At 37.4% G+C, this 23,546-nt stretch overlaps 1 protein-coding gene across 10 annotated transcripts in view; it reads left to right on the top strand.

Moving 5' to 3' along the window:
• Positions 1-23,546, top strand: part of DENND1A (DENN domain containing 1A) — a 191,700-nt gene that overhangs the window by 145,248 nt on the left and 22,906 nt on the right. For 9 of the 10 annotated variants that reach the window (XM_032448085.1, XM_032448086.1, XM_032448083.1 and 6 more), the window contains 6 exons: positions 5,760-5,861; positions 6,091-6,178; positions 6,727-6,767; positions 8,263-8,334; positions 9,380-9,436; positions 15,460-15,591. In XM_032448085.1, coding sequence (XP_032303976.1) covers positions 5,760-5,861; positions 6,091-6,178; positions 6,727-6,767; positions 8,263-8,334; positions 9,380-9,436; positions 15,460-15,591 — 492 coding nt within the window. Of the gene's footprint in view, positions 1-5,759; positions 5,862-6,090; positions 6,179-6,726; positions 6,768-8,262; positions 8,335-9,379; positions 9,437-15,459; positions 15,592-19,836; positions 19,915-23,546 lie in introns of all 10 variants that reach the window. The other variant, XM_032448090.1, reaches the window with a different exon arrangement.

The following is a 23,546-nucleotide window of genomic DNA, read 5'->3' as shown; positions in this document are numbered from 1 at the left end:
CTGTATTAGTAGTTGGGTGAGAGAACAGCTGGCCCATGTGGATGATTCTGACATCAGAGCAGACAAGCTCCTGTAGAAACAGCTTGTCTAATACAGGAAAGTAGTTTTTGAATTTGTGAATATGTACTTGGTATAAGAAGAAAATGCCAGCTATGCCAGGAAATTAAAAAGGGTTGAAAGGAAAAGCTAGTAACTAAATGTGATTTAGTTATTTTCCAGTGGCACTTTTTTTGTTAGTTTCATCTTTTATTTAAAGTTTTTGTGTAAATTTTGTCTGATCCCTTAATGATGCAGGAAGTTATGGGCTGAAATGAGTTGTGAGGGGTAGTGTTGAACTACTGCTGTCTTTGTCAGTATCTGAACTTTTTCTTCTCAGTGCTATAAAGCAATTAAATATTATTTTGTATTCTTTCTTACAAAGGTTTCATAGTGTTTTTAAGGTGGCGAATGTTTTTGGATCTGAATACATTTTGGTTTTTGTACAATTAATTACGACCTAGTCATGCATAGTAATCATCATAACAATAATGTAATAATACTGTTATCAATGGCATAGAAGAAGCACTTATGGCCACAGAATTCTCATTATGTTTTTACATTCGAATTTGAATTGTGTGTTTAAATTTGCTTCATCCTAGCTGGCAGCCTGCTGGTAAATGTAAAGTGGCTGTAGGGTGCAGATCTGTGTCCTTTCTGAGGACACTTCTGTTTTATTTGAGTTTTGATCAAGAATGGATTTGTTGATATGAATCTGCTTCTGTCTGCAGTCAGACCCAGTTGGTGTCTAGTTTTGTACAGAGAATTACGTGAGCACTGAGAATGCTTACAAGGTAAAATTAGTTTGGGTCTGTATATGTGTACACTTGGTTACTGCTGTGTGATTTTGTCATGTAAGCATTAAACAAAAACAAAAAAACGCCTCTACGTTCATTCAGATTTTTCTGATTTCTGTTTGTTAGTGCAGAGTGGATTCTACTTTGTCATACAACGAGAAAAATCTTCTGTGCCTGTTTAATCCAGTCCAAGCTATGAATGCCATGCCACGTCTCACTGCTCTCATGATCTGTCTGAGGTCCATCTTAAAAAGAAGGCTTCCAAACACTGTAATGATGCCTCTGGCACTGGCACATCTTGCTGCCCATGACTGTACCTGAGCCGTGGCACAAGTGTAAGGGAAGTTTTTACATACAATGTTTTGGAGACAGTGTTGATGTGACTGTTATAATTGACGTCAGTGAATTGTTTGACTTGCATTCATTCTCACTTTTATTTGTCCTTCCATTATATAATTGAATATATATAATTATCAGAAAACGTGCTGAAAAATGACAGCAGTCAGAGAGGAATTTCAGTTCACCAGCACCTGCAAGAGAATTTAGGGAAATGTACCATTTTGTTTGATACTTTTAATAGATGATTTATTAAGATTTACAATACACATGCTGTAAATACTGTCTTTTTTGTTGTTGTTGCTTTTTAAGTCAGAAGAAAAGTTCACTCTAGCCATATCTTTACCCATAGCTATTATCTACTCTATTGAGGAGCATAATAAGAAGTCCAAAATTGGACTGGTGATGGAAACAGACATTTACATGAGACAGTAAATGTTTGAGGAATACAGTCTGGATTGGTAAATACATGATTTTGAAATACTATTCAAGATTACCCTTAAAATCCTAATTTATCAGACCTGGTAAACTGGTTTCTTTTTGAACAGAGCCTTAATTCACTTTTCTTTAGAAGAAGTCTGGTCAAATCTCTGAGCATGTGATTTCTTTGTTCCTGAGCAGCATCTTGAAATGCTAATAAAGCTCTGTACCATTTGCTTAATGCAGAGTGTTTGATCTATGCTTTCTTGATTCCATTATGACTGAGGCAGATGCAAAGAGCTTTCTTGTGCTGAATGTATGTACTAGTTATGGGGAGGTTATTTGTCGCTGCAAATGCAAGCTGAATGAGGCAGTGTCCTCTCAGGTGTCTATCACCAATTTCAGACTTTCTTTATGGAATCCTGCTGGCTGACTGATCATCCTTCTTCAGCTGTGACGAGCTAATCTTTCCTTGACATCGTAATCACAATTCTTGAAAGGCCTGCAGAGAAGTGCCTTGCCTTTGGTCGCTGTTGTATCTGACACTGACATATATATCCGGATCAGTGAGACTGTTCTCGTACCTTTAGTTTCCTTGTAAGTCTGGATGGAATTAAGAATGATTATTCCTAGAATATCTCTGCAGGCTTCACTCTGTCACCTGCCGCATGACCAATTTTAGTAAAGGATGTGGTTATTTGCAACATCTAATTGGTAATGCAACAGTGATATATGGATCTCTTACACATTGCTGTTCCTGCTGTATGTTTGGGTTTTGGCTGCATGGTGTACTGACACCAGGCTTACAGCTTGTAGACTGTCAGACTGTCAACCTGCGCTGCACCTTTAAATTCCTTCCACATTTTCTCATTTTGTGGGTAATATACAGAGCAGCTTTAATGGCTTGTGTATTTATTAGAGAGGTTTTGAAAGAGCACCTACGTGGTTTAAAGGCATGCATACAGCAGCACAAAATTCATTACCCTGCACCACATGCTGACCATGATAATGCGGAGGAGATTGCATGCCTCTTCCATGGCGTAACTTGAGGGTTTTCTAAACAAAGTCTTCAGTATCTTTATTTGCTTTTTTTTAAAAAAAAATTATTTATTTATTTTACCCTTAGAATTAAATTAAAAAGACAGCAAAGAGCTGTCTTTTTTTTTATCTTCATGTGCTCTCCAGTAGGTGCGTGGCTGCCTTGAAGCTCTGTTGTACCACACATGTTGGGTGTCCGTTCTGTAGTTGGAGTGGAAATAGCTGGACTTTGGGATTTCCCTTGTCACCTGTGTGTCTTTCCAGAATTGTTGGTGTTTGCCTTCATCCCCACTTCCAATTCTTTCTCTGTCCTGCACTATCTTTTCTGTCACACATAGTTTTAGTCCTTTCTGTTGTGTTGTGAAGGCTAGTGCAGTAAGGTAGCTGGCCTGTCTGCAGGAGGGTAGTTCAGGCAGTTCGGATCTGGTTCTTCTCCCTCTGACAGTAACTGTCTGCAGGAGCTCCCACAACTTTCTCTGAAAGAAAGTTCTGCTTTTTGAACAGTGATTGTCCTGGAAGCCCAAAATGTCATTGTGTGGCTTTTACAGCATAGGTGTAATTTATTTTTTATATTTGGAAGTTTCTCTCCATGCTTTAAGATTGTAGATTATGTTTATTTTCAATGCGTGAACTTCTCTGTTCTACAACAATAATAATGATGTTACCTAAACTTGACATATTTATCTAACTTTGCAGATAAATCATTTTCCTTGCTGGGTTGCTTTGCCTGCACATTCAGAGTATTTGCAATGATCCTGTGCTTTTAGTTGGAGAAAGAAAAATGGAAATTCTAGGTGTTGATAAATCAAGGCCTACATTCTAATTGTTGGAGTTAGCAAGTTTAGTAGTTGATAATTTTTGTAAGAAGTCATTGTAAGTGTTTTACCTGTGAACAAGACTATGGATTTCATCAAATATCTGTGATTCTTAGCTTATTCCCTCCCACGCAATGTTGTCTGCCAGTAAAAGCAAAGCTGATAAGCTTCATAATTTACAGCTAACTAAATCTGTCAAGGAAATGGTCTTGTTGTCCACCTTGCCTTTTTGTAATGAAGCTGTGGATGGAGGTTAGCAACAGTGTGTTCACCCTTCTGGAGGTCGTGGAGGATGGGAGGTACTAATGCAATCTGAGCTGAAAAGCTCACGCTTGACCTTGATGATTAAAGTTTTTCCTATCATCCAGCAGCAGTCAAGCCTGAATTGGCTCTTAAGAAGTCAAAAGGTCTAATCAACCTAATGAACAAACTCAGTCATTAGTACTTTGGGGAAGGAAGTGTCGTAGCACCGTACTACTCTCCCCAGCTGCTGTGTGTGCTGTGAGGAGCAGTGTGTGAGGCTCAGCTGGGCATGGGGAGCTGCCAGCTCTGGGCACAGCAATGCTGGGGCACTTCTGGGCAGAGCCTGCTTCTGTCTGCAGAGCTCACATTCCTCTGCCATGGGACAAATGTAACATTGCAGGTTATAGGAAAAGGAGATTGTGTTCTTTATAGTAGTTATAGTGAGGATTAAATGAAAGCTAAACCTTTTTGCAGTGAGGTACTACTTCAGTCTGATCATGGGCTAAATTTCTGCTTCTCTTTGTAGTATTGTTCCTGCTGTTTTCGCACTCCAGATTTTGTCTATGTTAGCCACAAATGGTTTTTGTGCAGCCTTTATTGTGTTCCAACAGCTGAATTTGGGAAAGCATTTTTCACACTGATCAAGTAAATACCTGCTACTGTCAATCGAAGGCAGGTTGGTATTGTTAAAATTAGGTTAACCATTCTGAAATGATAGTTGTCACATAAGAAACCTGCGTTTTTCTCCAAAATCTTGGAAATTCTTTGGCTCCAGGAAAAGGTGAACTGTCCTAGGAGTGGCTCTTATCCAGGAAAGACCCATCCAGGCTCATACATTTGTTCAGACACCCACTTGGGATGGGTCCTTTCCTCAGGTTAACAACATCCTGCGACCTCTGGTGTTTGTTGGCTGTGGGGTTAGGGGTGAGGTACGTCACATAGTCTCATGGTGATTCTGGTGCCCCAGTTCTTTGGGGTCAGGAGCAGTTAGCTTACTACATTCCGGTTATTTTAAGCCAAATAAATCCTTCATAATCCTCATGAATTGCATTAAAAACTGACAGAACTGCTCACACCGTTTGGTGACAGTGGCAGGGTCAGTTCAGTGGCCATGTGACAACTTACTGCAGAAGCTGATAGGGAAAACCCTGTGCCCTCCAGCAGTGCAGTAGGTGGGGATGTGAGCTGGCATTGGGTCACTTTGCTGCCTTGCATTCACATGGCCAATGGCAAACCACGTTTCTAATATAGAAGGCTTTCAGAAATGCAATGGTAGTGAACATTTAAAGATGTGCTTTCAGGTTATTTTTACTATCTAATGTTGATTCTACTCTCAACAGATTAAAAAAAAAAACCAAAAAAACAAAAAATATATGTATATTTTAACATGGTTATGAAAAAGCTTTCAAATTAATTATACATCAGTATAATTTTATCTTGCTTTGCTACTTTCTTAGTTTTAATTCAGTAAATGTATTTGCTTGCTACACTGAGTATTTGTCAATTTAAGTGTGGAGGTAATTTGTGCCCTTATGGCAGATGCACAGCAGACTTCAGCATTAACATAACTCATTAAAATAAGATAAAAGTAGAGCTGCAAAACAATCCCCATCTTTTGCCAACATGGATCTGAAAAAGGGAAATTTGACTCATTTCTGTATATGAAAATGTAGTCTTTCTGAACTGTGGAAAGAACTGAGTAGACATTACTGACTTCTCTGTGCGCATTAACTGAAAAAAAAAGATGAGCACAATACACAAAATTTAGGTGGCCTTGTGTCATATTTTGGGAATATTAAGTAAAATTACCTGTTTTGTCTGATTAAAGGTCCTTCCCCAGTTTTATTAGTATGTGTAGAAAGCGAATGTGTTTTATTTTGGTGACGCATAGTTTGCCACAATTTCCAACCTGTTTCTCATTTACCAGATTAAAACCTGGAATAAACCTGCAGTTTACTGAACTTAATACAAATGTTATTTATCTACTTATTTTTTGAATGAGGTAGATAAAATGGAGACTGTGTATTTAAATGAATTCATTAGAAGCTTCTTCTTAATCCTCTGAACTCTACAGGGTGAACCCATCACTTTTTGTGAAGAAACATTTGTGTCCCATCGCTCTGCTGTCATGAGGCAGTTCCTTCAGAATGCCATTCAGCTCCAGCTCTTTAAGCAGGTACTGGCTTCATTGCTCTAATGTAGAAGCAGAGTATTTTACAATGCAGCTGTTTTTTATTTCTTTATTGTACAGAAACCATATTATTGTTGAGTATGATGTTACTGCCTCAAGAAGACTGAGTGTGAACATAGATGTACAGAGAAATGTTAAAAATGTTGTCCTTACTGCTGCAAATGTAGAATAACATCTTTCTGGAAAACACTCTCTTTTAATGCTGATATTGTAGTTCATCGATGGCCGCCTGGATCTTCTTAACTCTGGAGAGGGCTTCAATGATGCTTTTGAAGAAGAGATAAATATGGGAGAGTATGCAGGTAAGCAAGATGGTAAAAAATTAAAGTAATTTCAGAGGTTGTCCCTGATTTACTGTTTTTGCACTATCATGACATAGTGGCTCATTATTTGCACTCACTTAATTAGCAGTGATTGCTCTATAGGTTAAAGTATCTTAATTTTAAGTTTTTGTTTCTGCTTAAGGAACTTTGAGTAACTTATCATAGTCTGAATAAAATCTGTTTGGCCTTACAAAACCTCAGCTTTACCACTTGGTTGAAGTATGACTGAAAGAGTTATTGCAGTGCTGGACACTGAAAAAACCTTATCTTTTACCCAGAATTACCTTAAGTTTCTTTTGGCAGACTTAAGAAGTCTTAGCATTCTCAAATGCCTGAAAGAAAGACCGGATAAAATAGAGGTTCCTCTTAGCAAATAAAAGAAAAAATGTAAATACTTGATCAGTTTTTGGTATTGTTGTTTACAGTAAAATGAAAAGGTGATTAGAACAACTGAGTGCTATCACTTTGTATTTCTAGCTTGTTTTCCATGTTGGAAAGTTACACTTTATTTTTGTGATCCTGTCTAGGTAGTGACAAATTGTACCTCCAGTGGCTCTCTACAGTAAGGGTAAGAACACAAAACTCTTCCAACAGCCATTCTAACTCTCACTGGACCATTGGACAGTTCTGTGTGTGTGTGTAGTCAAGAACAAGACTAACATGTTTCCTGCAGGGTTTAGCTGTGATGAATTTGAGCTTAGCTGTGAGAAAATAACGCATGCTCCAGCTGAAAAAAAAACCATATATACACTAAAATCAACATAGGAATTCTCATGTTTTTGAACACCATTTCCTAACTGTCTTGGAAACAGATAGAAATAAGTTATTGTCATTTGAGGAAGTAGTGTGTTTTATCCTTCCTTACCAATTAAAAAGGGAAGAAAAGGGACTATTGCCACTGCAAAAAGCTACTCGTAGTATTTGGCACCTGATTTCAGACATCTCTTTTAATGCCTAAAATATGATATGATGTATCAAAATGTAAATATTTATCGTTTAAGAGTATGAGTCTGTAGGAAGGGCCAGTTTCTTTCATGACAGACTTGGTTTTGTACCTTTCCATTTGCCTTATTTTTCTGGTTATGAATGGAATTATGTACCTAATACGAAAAGGCTGGACCCAGTATTATCTTGATAATTTTGAATGAACTATACCTTATGATAGTAAAGTAAAAAATCTCTGCACATAAATACATAGGATGACGATTTTTAAATTATAGGAATGGTGAATGGCTGACAGTTAACATGAAAATCTGTGTAATTTCATTTGGAGTTTGATATTATTTTGTTAAAGATCAATTGTTCTGTAGAAACGTATGTAGCGATTTTAAAAATTGTTTTGCTTATGCGTCTGATGTCTGGAAATTTTGCACAAAAATAGGAAAACGTGAAGTTTTATAAGATTTGATTCTTTCAGTTTTACCCATCTCTTTTACCAAGTGAGGTACTGTTCAGTGATAGTCATTGGTGTGTGGAAGATGTATAAAAAATTACATTCTGTCTGACATAGTGCTTTCTTATGGCTTATATTTGCCACTTGCCAATTAGCTTCTCTAGGACTGCTTAGTAGTTAAATTTCTTTCTCCTTCAATTTATCCATTTAGATCCTAGAAAAGTCATAACAATAATAATAAAAAAATAAAAATCCAATTGAATATTTAGGGTTTCCTGATACTGAGTTTTCTGCCTCAGGTATTGATTTAGTAGGATACTATTTTCTTAAACATGCTTAGGATATTGATGCAGTTTACAGGACATCTTGGGGGTGAGTGGAACAGTCATATAATACTGTTTTATGAGTTGACCTGTTGTTACTACAAGAAACTGACATATTTTAATTTGAAAACTGCTCTGTTAAACAGAGTCAGGGTTTCTCCAGTAAAACAGAAAGAAAGATTCAATCTGTTTTTACTTTTTTTCTTTTTCATTTAAGCTTGTAATACCGAGCTCTGCAAATAAACATAGGTAATGCTTTGTTAGAGTTAAGAATGCTGTTAAGAATGGACTGCTGTTGCCTTTAAGGAGCTTTGATAAAATTTATTCTATTGTTACTGTAATTGTAGAAAGGAAGTGGAGCCATTTTAAACACAGTAAAGACCAAAGCTAACCCTGCCATGAAGACTGTCTATAAGTTTGTAAGTACCAAGTATTGGCTTACTACTGAGATAAGAGTCTAATTATAATCCTGTATTAACTTTTCAAATGAAACTCAGGGCTTGAATTCATTTTCTTGGACTCAAAATTATTTAAAATATGTATTCATTTCAATTTCAAATTTAAATAGAAAAGTCATTTTGAAATTTAAACATAATTGAAATGCAGAGGAGAATGAGAACCTGTGATTTCTTTTGTGAGTATAGATGATACATTCTATTTATTAAATACAACTGTTTCTGAGAAATAGCGCCTATATGCTCTGCTAAGCAGCTCTACCATCTCATCATTACTCAGTTGGAAATCATTGTTGCCTCAGGTTTCTCCGCTTGCAGTTTCATCGAAATAAGGGAATCCTCTCATTTTCCAAATTATTCCATCTTTTCTGAATGTCAATTAATTTTCCATAGAGACTTCTTATACATACTTATTTAGAGTCCAACTTACTGAGTTATTCTTTAAATGAAAACGTTTTTGGTTAACAAACACCTGGCATTTTACTGTATTGTCATTTGTGGCTGCCAGTTTCACTGTGCAAGGTAAAATAGCACGGAAACAAGCGTGAATTTCTGTAAGCTCAGTTTTAGGAAATAATGCTACAAAAAGCATCGAGATAACTATTTTTCTTTTCCTGCTTTTCTCCAACCTGAGAGAAATGAGTAGGATGAAATTGGTTCTACTAAATGGAACAGACATCCAGGAAGAAGTTTGCAGGTATTGATCATTAACCAGTAGCAAAGATAAATAGGTAGGGGGAAGGACAGAGGGTGTAGAATGTGAAGAGATGAAAGATGTCTCTGGCATCAGAGCAGAAAGCAAAATTTCTGTAAAACTGAATGTATGCTTAGTGTTTCTTTATCATTGTTTTAGCTTTCTGTTTCCTTCAGTATGTTTTCAGTACCCTGTTTCAATTTTTTCCTTGCCATTTTTAGTAACTGGAGAAGGTGAATCTTCATGTAGTGATATCAGGCACACTTACTGCTAGAAATAGAAGGAAATTTTAACTTAAATTAATTTTTCATGCAGGCAAAAGATCATGCAAAAATGGGAATAAAAGAAGTGAAAAACCGCTTGAAGCAAAAGGTACTTGAAGTTCTTATTCAAAATGTATAAGCACCATGTATGAAACACTTAGTCACAAAAAGCATTATGTGATCAATAGGAAGCTGTTTGATACAGTGTTGTTAGCACACTTCAAAATGCATTACCAGCTGTCCTGGATTTTTCACACTGTTATAAATATTCACAGACCAAAAAAACCACCGAAGCAAAACAACAACAACAACAAAAACCCACCGTCTTCAAACACATTAAGACTCTGACTTAAACCCACAAAAGCCAGAAAATTGAGTTTTCTATTTGGAGTGGTTCATCTCCTGTCCATTTTGCTGACATTATGGACGGGGACTTTGCATGAACTGGGGATCTTTCTTACAGAAATGGCAGCAAACTTCTTCCAAATGGGAGATTGTTGTCATTTCTGCAGTAATCTCTCAGGAAAAACAGCACAGCATCTCTCACTGGGCAAAGGGTTTATACCCTTCATGACCACGTACTGTAAAGTTTAGGCAGAAGGAACTGAATTACATATTTATATTCAATTCAAATCAGAATTTTTGCTGCAAAAAATACTCAAACTGTTTGTTGTTCTCTGAATCTGTTTTTGTTTGTAAACAGTGCAATTCCCAGAACACTGAATTGTGTTTGAGAGAAGTGTTATCCAATTTTCGTTGCTCCTTTTAAGCCAGAAGCATGGTCGTTCTGATACATGCCTTATGGATGAATGGTTGATTCTGCCTTGGTTTACTTCAGATACTCTGTTTATTCTTTGAAGCAGAGCTACTAGAGGGTTTTGGGAAAACAAGATAGCTAATTTGTTAGTAGAACTTAAGTTCTTATTTAGAATTCGTTGCGTAAAAGGGTTGTGTGTGTGTGTTTAGTCTGTGCTAGCAGTAATTTTCTCACTAAATTTCTAAACCGTCATCTTTAGATAGTACTGCAAATGTTTTCATATAGCACAGTAGAAATTTGCCTTAACATGTCCACGGATTATTAATACAATGGGATTCTTCTGTACCAAGGTTATAAACTCATGAAATTAACTCTGTGTACAGTGCACAGTCTGTAAATACTCTAGGAGATTGTGAGAGGTTTGGGGAGAGATAAAACTGCTTCAGATGCTTTTAATTCTATTTCATTTTATCACATTTACTACTTCATATGTGACCACTTACGGTATAATATGAAAATATTAAAAGAAACATGAAACAGTTTTCTTGTGCATGGAAATTTATATAAAATTCCATGTGTTTCACTCCTGGACATAACCTTCATGAATAATAAAGTGCTTGCCCTTCTTATGTGCATTTCTGAAGCAGTTGGTGGTGTGTAAAATAACCAGATTGTTTTCCTGTATCTTAAATGCTAATATAATTGTATGCTATTCTGTGACATTTGTATAAAAGGCTGAGAAACGTTCCTTCATTGCTTTGTTTTATTATTTTTGTCTTCCTAGTCCTTCAAGCAGCAGGCATTCCTTTTTAAAAAACACATACAACATTTACAAATAAATGGCCCAATTTTGTTTCACTTTTCTTACCATGTGGCATTTCTATAAAGTAGTGAAATGTGATTGTTCAATATCCATTTTCACAAGAGCTTAAAAGGCTTCTGTAGGTAGCTGACACTGTTGTACCTCTTCTTTCTTCAGTAGATCTTTTCTTTCTCATCCTCTTCTCCATTTCTTGTGTAATATGAGAAAATAATTCTAAAAAGAGACCGCTCTGTTTAAGGTGATAATAGCAAAAATTGGTTTGGCCACCTTCATGTATTTTTTTAATCTAGATGTCTATGCTACTCTATTTCTAAATCTATTAGGTGGAAATGGGTGAGGGCACACATTGTATTTTTCATGTATTTACTTGCAGTATGCACAGATGTTTTGTGTTTGAAATTCTGGTGTTGTTAAATGCTAATTTTTTTCCAAATTTGGGGTGACGGTCTTTCATATTCTATAGATAACCCGGGGTTATTTTTAAACTGAACTTACTGTCCACTGCATTTTAAAATATTATTTCCCATTATTAATACAGAAAGTATGAAGGCCACTGGTAAGGAAAAGTCAAATATAAACATCCTTTTTCCAGTTTTCACTGCCAAATACGAGCAGCTTCTGTACAAGGCAGAATTTAAAAATGCAATAAAGCTAGAGGTCTGCTTCCTACAACTCTGCATAGCAATGATGACCTCTTAAATATAATCAAGAGCCCATTTTGCCCTTGGTCTGCTCCAGTCTTGGGTTTGAATTGCAAATGGGAAATGCAGGATTGACCTGTTGAGAGGTCACTGTGGTGTGTGTAAGGTCCTTCTTTAATATGATAGTAGAGATTGAATGGGGTTCTATTTCCATCCCTTGTTCATTTGTGGTACAGTATTTCAAAGCAACAGAAATAGTTTTCTGAGGATTCTTATGAGTGATAGCAAATAATTGTTAATAGATACAGCATGGTAGCTTTATTTTATATCTGCTACAGAACTTTTTTCTTCTTTTTCTTTTTGTCTTTTTTTTTCCCCCTCCTTTTGTAAAGGCTGCTTTTTCTGTTTTACAAATGGACTGTGGTGGTCAAGTCACTCTGCTATTGGCTCGTTTGAAGCTTAACTACATAGAATTAGGAAGAAGAAGGAATGCGAATGGTACCATCCTCAACTTTCAGTAACGAGAATGTAACTTACTGAAAGCTTATGGATAAGACAATTTATATAAATGGTAGGGCACTTGGCATTAATGTATTCAACATTATTTTACTTACTAGAGCCCCGTGTGGCTCTAGTTAATGTCTGTTATCAATGGGCTGTTGTCAGTGCTTTATTATCAGTGCAGCTGGAAACATCTCATTTAGAGGTTTATAAAATAACCCAAGGATGTTCTGGCATGTGCTTCTTGTGCTTCTAATAGACAATATTTGTATTCCATTATATAAGATCCCTAGAAAAATTAATAGTGCATTTTTAAGCAGATGAAAACCTTATTCAACTTAAACTACACATGCCTAGTTATAACTTGCTTCTGCTCTGAAGTTCCACCTTTAAGATAAAAAGGTAGCAAAGACTGTCCCTGGACAAATAGTTGTTAGGGGAAGCACCATTTATATACTGAGTTAACTACAGAGTGTGATAGTTTTAACCAGTAATTCATAAAATATATTCTTTTCCTGAAGTAAAAGGTTTTTTTTGTTTTAACAATATTCTTAAAGTATTTTCTTTTTATTAAAAAGACACTGAGGCATTGTTAGGTTTTTGTATTTCTGGAGTTTTTTAAAGTAATGAATAACTTTATCATTTTTTTTTTTTTTTTAATGTCATCTGTTCTGGGAGAGAGGACTCAGGCTTTTTCTTATCTTGAATGATAGATGACTTAAGCTACTTCTGGAATGTCTTACTGACTCATGCAAAACCCCATATTTGGAATGTATTTGAACTGAGCAGTCAGTATTAGGACATCATCCACACAGAATGGTGCATGGCAGTGCAAAGAACTGCTTGCAGGCTCCAACCATCAGATATGTTTACGCAGCACAGATGAAGTCCCAGCACTGAGCTCAAAAGTGATATGGAAACACGAGTCAGCATTCTGGCTGGAAATCCTCTCCCTCGAGTGGCGTGCAGATGTTACTCTGCTTTTCTTTTAGCAGCATCAGGAAAGGTGATTGCATTTTCAAGGCCTTTCTGCCCTGTGGTCCGCTGAAATTCTTCAGTCATTTGGGCTCGCAAGTGGAGACACGGCTTTTAGCAATGGACATTTTGCAAGCACTGATATTTTACAGAGTTTCAGAGTTGGTGTCTCCTGATTTCCTGTTCATGGTTTGTGTCTCCATCTTTTACTCTTGTACTCTGCACTGACAGAACTCTGAGTAGCTGTATTCAGTGTGATAGTAGACTGAAGGCCTGTCACAGTCCTTGAAGGACTGTTGTCTACTTTCCAATTATCGGATTATCATCTATTTTGACATTTAATCTTTGCAGAGCACATGGAACCCTTACTTGGGATGTGTTTCTGGCTCAAATGTTTTGTCATTAAAGGCAGTAAGCAAACTTATGATTGGCAAATTTTACTTTGACGTCTGAAGCTGTGTCACTGATTAGCACTGATTAGAAAAAATGGACATGTATCAAACCAGTTAAATCTCATATATGTATTTTAAGAACTTTGACAGAAATCTGGTGCTGTTTCTTCCAAACTCTGCACACCAAACAGGTGAAATACATTTTAGGAAAGTATTATCATTTGTATGCAATTAAATTGTCAGAGAAGTACAGCAAGTAAAAGCAGCAAGGACTTGCAGTGGTTGTTATACATCTTAGGGGATTTTGCTTAATGGCTTTGGTCTGTCTACATCTTCTCTTTTCTTTCTCACTGCACGCATGTCCAATCTTTTGCATGTACTTTAAATGTTTCTGGAATGCCTGTTCTGGGAGGTGCTTTGTTCTCCATTGGTTCCCAGCAGTCTGTTGCCTTGGTTAGAGCCACAGCTGCAGGGCAGCTCAGCAGAGCAGGGCTGTGCATTCCAGGTGGCTTTGGATGTGTTGGACCTGTGAGCAGTGTACGCACAAAAGGCCCAGAGCCTGGCTTGGTGTGCCTTTCATATGGCTGGGCTGTATTAAAACTTTTCTTTGTGTTACATTTGTCCTAACAGTTGCGTTGCTGCCACAGGTGATGTGATTCCAGAACTGACCAGACCCCTAAATAGTTTGGTGCTGTTTTGGAGCAGAAGTATGAATTTGACAGAAACTTTCTAGTCGTTGTCTTCTGGCTTTGTTACTAATTTGACACACATGGATGTGTTTTATAAAGACAAGGTAGTATTGTTATTGTGCTGCCGGTGGGGGAGAGGGAAGTAAAAACTTTTTCTCTCTAGTTTGACCTTAAGAAGTTGTTAATTTCCCCATGATCCTTATGCCCATAGTGGTGAACCACTGCTCTACCGGCTGGATCTGAAAAGGTCTCTCAGCTTCTCTGTGGAGCAGACAAAGACCCTTAGAAAGTCCATCCAGCTTTTTGTTTCATTTGACCTAAACACATTAGGTCAGTCTGTGTCCAAAGGAACCATTTCTAATTGGCCATCAGCTTACATGTCTCATTATTGTACCTTAGCAAGACGGAAACTTGAGGGGGCATGTCAAAGGTCAGTGAATCAAAGCAATGTGTGTGTCAGCATCCAACCTTAGGTCAGTCTTGCAGAGCTACAGTGTGTGCAGGTTTCTCTCTATATTTACCAAGCATTATTTCCTTGACATTGTTGCAAAGAGATTTAAGGTTTGGGGCCCACTGCGTTACAGACTGTTTCTCAACTGATTTTCAAACTCTTTGCTCCTTTTCTGATTCCTTGTGTCTGCATGCCTTTGTCTTTTTCAAAACCCGTGTTAGACATACCATCCATACTCTTGCCAAGTCTTGTAACCTAGACTGATGGGTCACTTTACTTCTGAAGATGAGTAACCTCAAAAGCAAAACAAAACAGAAAAGCATCCTGCTGCGCAGCAGTTTGTTTTATAGAATCTCCTGCAGGCGTACTCAGTATGCACAGACCCAAAGATGAGATACAAAGTTAACTAAGCTGTGAGTTTCATCTGTCATTGCTACTTCCACATGTAATTGTTGTATTACAGATCATTCTGTGAAGTAGGTAAGTAGAATTACAGTTTTCATTTGAAAAAACAAAACAAAACAAAAAAGCCCAGAGTAACCAATCAGCAAATGGAACAGCCCTGTTCCTATGTTTTTGTTGACTATGTTCATAGAGTGAAAATTTTGAGCTATGTTTTGTTCTCAGTATGTATTTTCTAGCTTTTTCATGTTTAAGTCAGACTCTTTATCGAATGTATCTGCATGCAGCATTGGTCTGAATGATGGTGTGGTTTGCAATGACTTTGATTGACAAATAAAATGAAATGTTTTATTCTAATGAGCTTTTCTTTCCTATACTTTGTTTTCATCTTGCAAACATAAGTGAGGGTAGTCAACGTTATCTTCTAGTGTTCCTCTTTGTGCTTCTTACTATTAATCAAGAATGTTTTTGGCCATGCTATTCACCTTTTCTTCCATATAGGACATAGCTGAGAATGGGTGTTCAGCAGTACCAGAGCAGTCTCTACCAAGACCAGCACCTTCTCCATTGGTTGAAAAGAAGGACACAAAATTAAGAGAGGACAGAAGACCAATCACAGTACATTTTGGTCAGGTACGTGTTGGAGTTAGGCTTTTAAGCTGTGAAGCTCAGGAAAGAGCAAAAGTAATTCAGAGAAAGCTCAAAATAACAAATATACCAGTTGTTTATTTGCTGATTTATTTATTTTTGGTGACTGGGTTATGCTGTTATACATTAATTTCTGTTATATGTGTATAAATGGGATTTTAGAAACCTGTTGCCTGTGGCTGACGGATTCCTTTTGTTCATATGATGGTTTAAAGGAAAACAGATCCTATGTCAATTTAGTGGTTAAAAAAAAAAAAAAAAAGTAAAATTATTGTAGCAACTTTATAAGATATTTTGCATTTCATTTTAGCATGCAAAGTACTACAGCCCCCAGGACTGAGTATGTATAATTTAAAATGATCTCTGTTACCCAGGAAGATCATTAGTGTCAATATGGAACATCCAACTATTAAAGCATTTTAACATTCTTTGAAAATTAAAGGTGATGAACTAAGATGAAAAAATCAATTAATAGCTTATTTATGTGCTCCATTTCAGCATTGACAACTGAGATATGCGCATTAGTTACTCTAAAAATGTTTATTTCAATATGTTTGCAGAAGAGTGAGTGTGTTTTTAAGAGCTAATTATTTAGAAAATGTTGAATTTGCTGTGATTATCATGGAAAAACATACAATATTTACTACCAGTTTGCCAGTGTTCCCCTATTAAGTGCTGCTTGACTCAAAAATAACATTATTTTCTTTCAATTATTTTCTTTCTCTGTGTGTATCGTGCATGTATCTAATCATGATCAAAAAACAGAAGTCAGAATTTGATTTTTCCTAAGGAAACATACTGTGACTTTTAAAAAATATATAAAATGGATGATAATTACAAAATGTGAAGCAAACCAGACTTTTAGATAAGTATTTATTAATATAAACTGCACTGACTGGTTAGGTACTAACCACGAGTATGTCAGATTAATCATTGCTCAGAGCAATGTTGTCGGTATCATTTTGGAATTTGATTTGTTCCTTTCAGAACTTTTCCCGGTGTGCTAAATGGAATTTCTTGGGGGTGTTTTTTCAAAAACAGAATCTCTTCCAATTAAATATTTGCAGTAGCAATTTGTTTCTCTGTGCCAATAGAGCTGAGAAGAACTGGGACTGCTGGAGAAACGTAGCGGTCTCAATTCATTTAACAGCCAAAAATCCAGATAGAGATTTTATGAAAGATGGATGGTTCAGGCTTTTTAGTGATTAATGAAATGAATAATCAAGTGGAAATTGTGAATTTAATTTCATGAGATTTTCGAATGGTCACTTTCTCTGTGTTAAAAGGAAAAACACATTAGCTGTAGTGAACCTCTGGCAGTGGTGAACGACTCTCTTGCTGAATGCCTTTTGCTGACATTATGTTACAAATGCTGCTTTCCAAAAAATCAGCCAGCTTTGCATAGTTATATGGCTATCTCGCTTACAGCCTTTGTCCTTTTACAAGTCCTTTTTTCCCAATAGCCCAATGCCAAACTGAAAATTAAATCATACTTTCATTCAAAAGGCAAAGCTGGTCAGGTTTATGAAATACAAATTAAGGCTTTTGAGAGGGAAAAAAAGCAGCATTTACTGTTTAAATGGGAGATGGCTTCTAACTAGTGATTAAAGGGAGAGATTTTAGCGTCACTTTTAACTCTGTCTAGAATACAGTAGGTGGGAACAATTAAAAAGCCACAAGAACTCTGAAATAAGGGCTGTTTGTGCATTCACAGTTCTTATAAACTGAAGAGGATGAAAGAGGCTTTTTTCTCATTGTCACTTGCTTTCTATGTCTGCTAGTATTATGCTGGTATATATGGCAAAGGCAGACTTTTTTAAAATGCATGCATGCGGATTAGGGTCAAGCCCTGTGTATCAGTAATGCAGTAAGCCTCGTCCATACCACTGCAGTGAGAGAGCCTACCAACAGCAGCGAGATGCTTTAATTGAGACATGCTGTCAAAGTGACAAACACATTTGCATACAGTCTATTTATTTTCGTTGGAAAGGTCTGCAGTCTGCTGTTGGTTGAACATTCTTAATCAGCTCGCTGTAAGTGAGCCGGCAGCTAGCTGTCCTATGCTAGGTGCTTCTCTTCATTACATGACAGATTAGCTAAAGGGGGATGGGCTAGCAAGCCAGTAGCAACCTTTAATTTTAACTCATTATCTCTCACCATATAGTGAGTTGGTTTTCAGCTTTTCCAAATACAGTTGTGTATCTGCAGTCCTTAGAGTACAAAAAAAAACAACCAGTAAAATATCTTAAATTGCCTCTGTATGTATAGCACTTCAACTGACTGTTCTGAGACATTCAGCAACAATTACCTAACTGTATGAGATGCTGGAGTGTAGTACCTCATTTTGGTGAGTGGTTATCAGACATTGTTTAAAAGGGTTATTTATTGCAGAATTGTCTTAGTGTTACAGAAACCAATATTAGAACACCGTATAAAGGCTCTCCCTGGTTATGAAAAGGATTTTAGCTAGATAGCCTAGGACAAGGCAAGTGATCTTGGTAAGACTACATGAAGAGACTTCAGTGGAAGAGTGTGACCACAGCTTTTTCTCTTTGACTTTGTGTGCTCTTCGGTTTACACAGGGTGTAGCTTTAATGTGAGCCCTCGGATCAGGCAGGTATAAGGAACTCTCAGGGACTCTGAGGCAATGCAGTTACTCAACAAGTAGCAAGAGCAGTACAAACAGCCAGGGCTTAATGAATGGGGAGAAGGGGGAGAAGTTTTCCAATCACTGGAAATGTTCCAGTGTGTAGTACTGAGTAATACTGACTGGTTTGGGGAAAACTGGGGTTCGTTTTAGTAGAAAATACTCTGTGACAGAGAACATCTTTTGTCAATATCTTGCTATTGCTTACCTTCTTCCTGCTTTTTGCCTTACAACATGACCAAACCTTACCTAACACAACCAAACATGTGCAGCATATTCAACCTCTGGCAGCCACCACCTTGCTGATGCAGGGCCGTGTGGCACTGCCATGCAGTGCAGGCAATGCCAGCCCACAGCCTGCAGCTCAGCTGCACTGTGGGGTAGCAGTTACAGCTCCATGTGCTCACTCCTGCTTTTTAGGTAGCATACGTATTTATCTTTGTCATGTTTTCTAGTGTGGAAAATAAATACTGTGTCTCTGTGGCCGTTTGAAACACATTCCTTGTCCATGCGTGTAGCTATTAGGGGCTCCTGTGACAGGACCCACAGCTTGAAATCTTGAGGTCTGCTGGGGTTCTGGACTTGTTAGGTTTTATGGGTCTTTTTGTTTTAAATATGTCCTTTCCTTTTCACCTTAATGGCTACAGAGATTTCAGTTCTCTTTATTGGTCTTCAATTTTATGTTTTTATGTTCAAAATACCTTTTCATGATATTTTTTTGAATTGCATTTATGTTAATGCTGCGGGGATTGTGTTTTTGCTATAAATTTCACTTTCTTTACTGATCTGTTATTGGTGGGAAAACTGCAGTGGTGAGGATGCTGCAGAGAGCATAACATGAACAACCTTCAAGCTCTTCTGCTCTGTGATTTCCATTTGCTGATGATTGATCTGTATTGCATTTGAATGTTGTCCATTTTTGAAGTTTGCTGTGAATGTTGTCTGGGGAGCTTTTAATATCTCTATACCCTGCATGAGCAAGACTTCTTGTTTGCTGCCTTTATGCCACCAGGAAAAAAAAGGAAAAGAGGAAGAAAATCACGCAAGAAATGGAGTAGGTCATTTACATTTTCTTTCTGCAAGATTTAGCAATCCTGACAAGGCGTTTTTTGGTGTGGTTTTTTTGGGGTTTTTTTTTGTTTGTTTGTTTTTTTGTAGTTTTGGAGGTTTTTTAGAGGCAAAAGTCTCAAATGTCTGCTTCAAGTATCTGGGTAAGGATTATTTATACATGTTATATATATATTATATTCAAAAAGCAAAGGGAAATGCAGGCATCTCCTTAATGATGTTCATTGTATCCCTGTTTCAAGTAACGAGGCAGCTTCCTAAATTGCTTGCTGAGTTTTCAATGAGCAGAAGGTTTTCTCTGTTTGTTTTTATGCATTTATTTTTTGCACTATCTAAAGGAGAAAGTAAACAAATAGAATGGATGATTTTACTGAGGGAGAAAGGTAGTTTAGTATCCAAATCTGATAACAAAGACTGTTTTTTACTAGGCCACTCATACACCAGAAGAGCTGTAATAAACACCTACTGTGTCTGTGTGCCACAGCCGTGACAGGAAATGTTCAATGATTTTTCAGTTTTGTGACCTACTAAGCTCAGAGGACACATTGACTGGTCACTTGAACTGCTGCAGCTGTGTGTCCTGGTGTGTGCAGGTATGGCTCCACTGGAACTTGTTGCACTATGCAGTCTAAGATATCCAACGTGTGGTCCTGTGGTCCAACAGAGCACACATGTTTGGCAGTTGCAGCTCTTCTTGGGGAGTAAAAAGAGCGCTTTATTTTCCAAAAACATACTTGGATTTTACGCATCCTTCTTCTAATGAGGTTTTTACTAACCATACTGCATCCTTCCCCTGCCACCCCTAATCAAATCTTCGTGGTGCTCCTGTAAAATGCTGCATGACTGCTCCTACAAGAACCTCCATGTTCTTGGTAGATCATTACCTGTGCCTGGTATTCTCATCAGTCTTTGAGAAGTGGTGTAGGTAAACATAAAGGGGGATTCTTTACCAATTAATCTAAACTTGTTTCTCTGCAGATTTTTACAGTCAGAATTCTAACTGGTCAGGTACAGCCAAAACAGCAAATGACATCAAGCTGCTTAAATCATTCTTTGCTTGGGGAAGAATGTTTTTCATTAGAAGCAAGTTATACTGGCAGATCTGTTCAGCTTTCAAATTGTTTAGACTACAGTTAGAATGTCTTTTGTCAGCTTAAGCTTATGTTTTGGTTTCTGTGGTTTACTTTTATTTACCGGCAAATGGAATATTTTATTTTATTTATGGGCAAAAATATAAGGCTTAATATAATTAAAAGAGGCTTCTAAATAAATCTCAAGAGATTCAGTCACACTCCACTATGTACTCAAACTCGGGAGAATTACTATTTCAGGGACTGATGTTAATAAAGAAACAAATGGAAGAATACTCTTGTTCTCATGTGGTAAAGCAGCATATCAGACTGTGAGAAAAGTTGTTCAAAACCTTAAACTTTCTTGGGTCATGGAACTGAAATAGTCACCTTATTTGCTGTTTGTTTTTTTTTTTTCATTTGCTGTGAAGGAATTATGCAGAAATGTTCGTTTATTCCATTTGTGATCTGTACCTAGACATACAAAATGAAGAACTCTGCTTTTTATGGTGGGTTTCTTCTTCAAGAAGATTAAAGAGCATTAAGAGGTCAGGGGGAGGATGGGGAGAAAACCAGCCAGCTACATTCCAGAAATGCAAAACTGGATCAGTGAGGGCAGAGGCAAGCAGAAGGAGGGATTAACTCCTGTGTAAAAGAGAGCAAGTAAGGAAGGGAGGAAGGCTGCTTTGCCAGACCCTGTGACTCCCTTCACACCCAAGTGCATTGGAACAATAGCAGATTTCCCCAGATCACAGCAAGCATTGTATAGCACTGAGGTAGAAACCAAAGGGGAAAGGGGAAAACAAGTTCATTTTCTAATATTCGTGCAACTGTATGCAGTGACTGCAAAGCCAGCCTCCTCTTCTCCTTGCCACTCTGAACTATTCTGACAACAGAGATACCTTCGTTAGCAAAATGAGCTTCCATTCTGCTCTTCCCAATGATGAGCATTATGGATTCCCTGTTCCTTTCTGCTGAACCATGTAGAGTTTCCTCCCTCTCTCCATTTGATTCTTTGTGTATTTATTTAGAGTATAAGCTTTTTTCTTTAAAATTCTTCTGTCTTCAGAAAACAGATTTTCTATCCTCATTTCTTCTCACTTATTTCTTTAACTGTTCCTTTTAGAAAGGATTTAACCGTAACTCAGGAGAAGTCACTTTGCTAGAAATGAAAATGCATTGTCCATCTAATATGTGCTTGAGACAACTCAAATGTTTGATTAGGTTCTTAGGTTACAGTATTTGTAGTAAGGGGAATAAAAACAATGTCAATTGAAAAGAAAGTAATTCCTTTGATTGAAATTCTGCTGTGTGGTGTGCAAGATTTTCAGAAATGACAATCCACAGGGTACGAATTATCTAACTAAAAGGCTTGCACTCTTGTCATGCATGTAAGTATTTGACAAGTAAGACCTGGTTCTCACTTTAGGAAGACATATACACCACCTGCAGTGCATACCCAAAAGTTACTGCCTTTGAGGCACACACTTGCCAGTATTTTGTAATGAGCAACCAGACAGGTATGTCTTTGGCAGCTACTCCAACATAGCATGTGTGTAGTTTATACTATGTAGGGATTCAGAATTTGCAGTAAGGTTTTGTGACTCCACTCCTGCATCCAGCAGAACTGTTCATCCATCCACACAGCATATTATGGGCTATGGCTTTTAGTATTTTCCAACTGCCTTGGCTTTTCAAGCACTTCTTAAACAAGGGTGATCAGAATAAATTTACTGCCCTGAGTACATTCAAGTTATATGCCATAATGGTTGGATGTATGGAGAAAATACTTTGGTTGAGCTGACCTCCTTAGTGCTCTGTGACTAGCAGTAGCAGCTGTAACGTGTCTGTGCAGAATTTCCTTGTTAGTCTTGTTATGTCGAGGAACCCATAAATATCTTGTAGAGAGATTCTTGGTCCATCACTGCTGGCATGTGGAAATAAAACTGTGCTTTATAAATAATACATATAAAATAAATACGTCAGTGCATGCAAGGCTAACCAAATCATCTAGATTGACAACTTCAGAAAAAGCTCAGAGGCTTTATGGATGACTTGCATAGTGTTCAGTGTTGAGCAGCATCCAGAAGTTTCTTAGGTACTACGTGAAGTGGATAGGCCAGAACTGTCTGAAATGACCTCTAAATCACTTGATTAAACTAGAACATTAAAAGGAGAGAATACGTGGAGCATGTGATTCTTCCAGCTGCTAGCCCCTCTGTGATTGCTTGTTTGGCCAAGCATCTTTTGGATTTGCCCTTCAGAGCTGAGCTGATTAAGACCTAGTAAAATGGTTGAACAATGCCGTGCTACAAATACAGGAACCATGTACTTTTGTATGTTTATGTGGAAGAGTATCACCCTGATTATGCAGATGTCCTAAGTGAATGATGAAGTTGAACCAAGTGGATAGTCATTGCTGTTATGGGATTCCTTAACTAAGAGACCCTCTCTCCCTCTCTCTCTCTCTCTCTCTGTTTTTGTTTTTTTTTTTTTTAATACAAATATTCTACTTACTAGAGAGCTGTAGCTGATAATAGACAACAAGGGCTATACACGTTTTCCAACATTTCAAATCATGTGATTTGAGCAGTTTACTTGATGTGAATCCCAGTATCAGGCCACCAGAAAGCCCAGTACAGAACTGACAAAATGACCGGTTAAGAAAGAAAGCAGATGAAAAGTGACTTTTTTTCTTTATATTTAAAATCACATTGCTGTATTTTCCAGTATTTTAAATGAAAAATATATGTAGTTAGTTCCATGTTGACAGTGTCCTTGAGGATTTGACAGTGAGATTTTCCAGCGGTTGCTCTTCGTTAGAATCCTGGTGGAGTTTAATAAGGCAGCCGAACTGCTGGCACCTCCAGTTCTTGTTTGTTCTCCGAGGGCTCGGGGCTGCTGCAGTAAGCACATCGACCAGGGCTGATCATTACAAGGGCGTACGCCACCATGAATAAAAATGTCACACGTTTTCCCATCTCACAGCAGTACAAAATGTCAGTCCTGTCAAACAGACATTGCAGGTAGCAGCGAGCAGTCAGTACAAATTGGGAAGCCGAATATTCCCCCAGCTTTCTGATATTCTTCATTTGAAGCGAAAGAAAAACAGTTGTTAACCTATTAGCTGTGATTTTAAACTCTGCTGAGATAGT

This window comes from Coturnix japonica, chromosome 17 (genome assembly GCF_001577835.2).
Source record: "Coturnix japonica isolate 7356 chromosome 17, Coturnix japonica 2.1, whole genome shotgun sequence".
NCBI lineage: Eukaryota > Metazoa > Chordata > Aves > Galliformes > Phasianidae > Coturnix > Coturnix japonica.
This window is presented reverse-complemented; position numbering and strand designations above follow the sequence as displayed.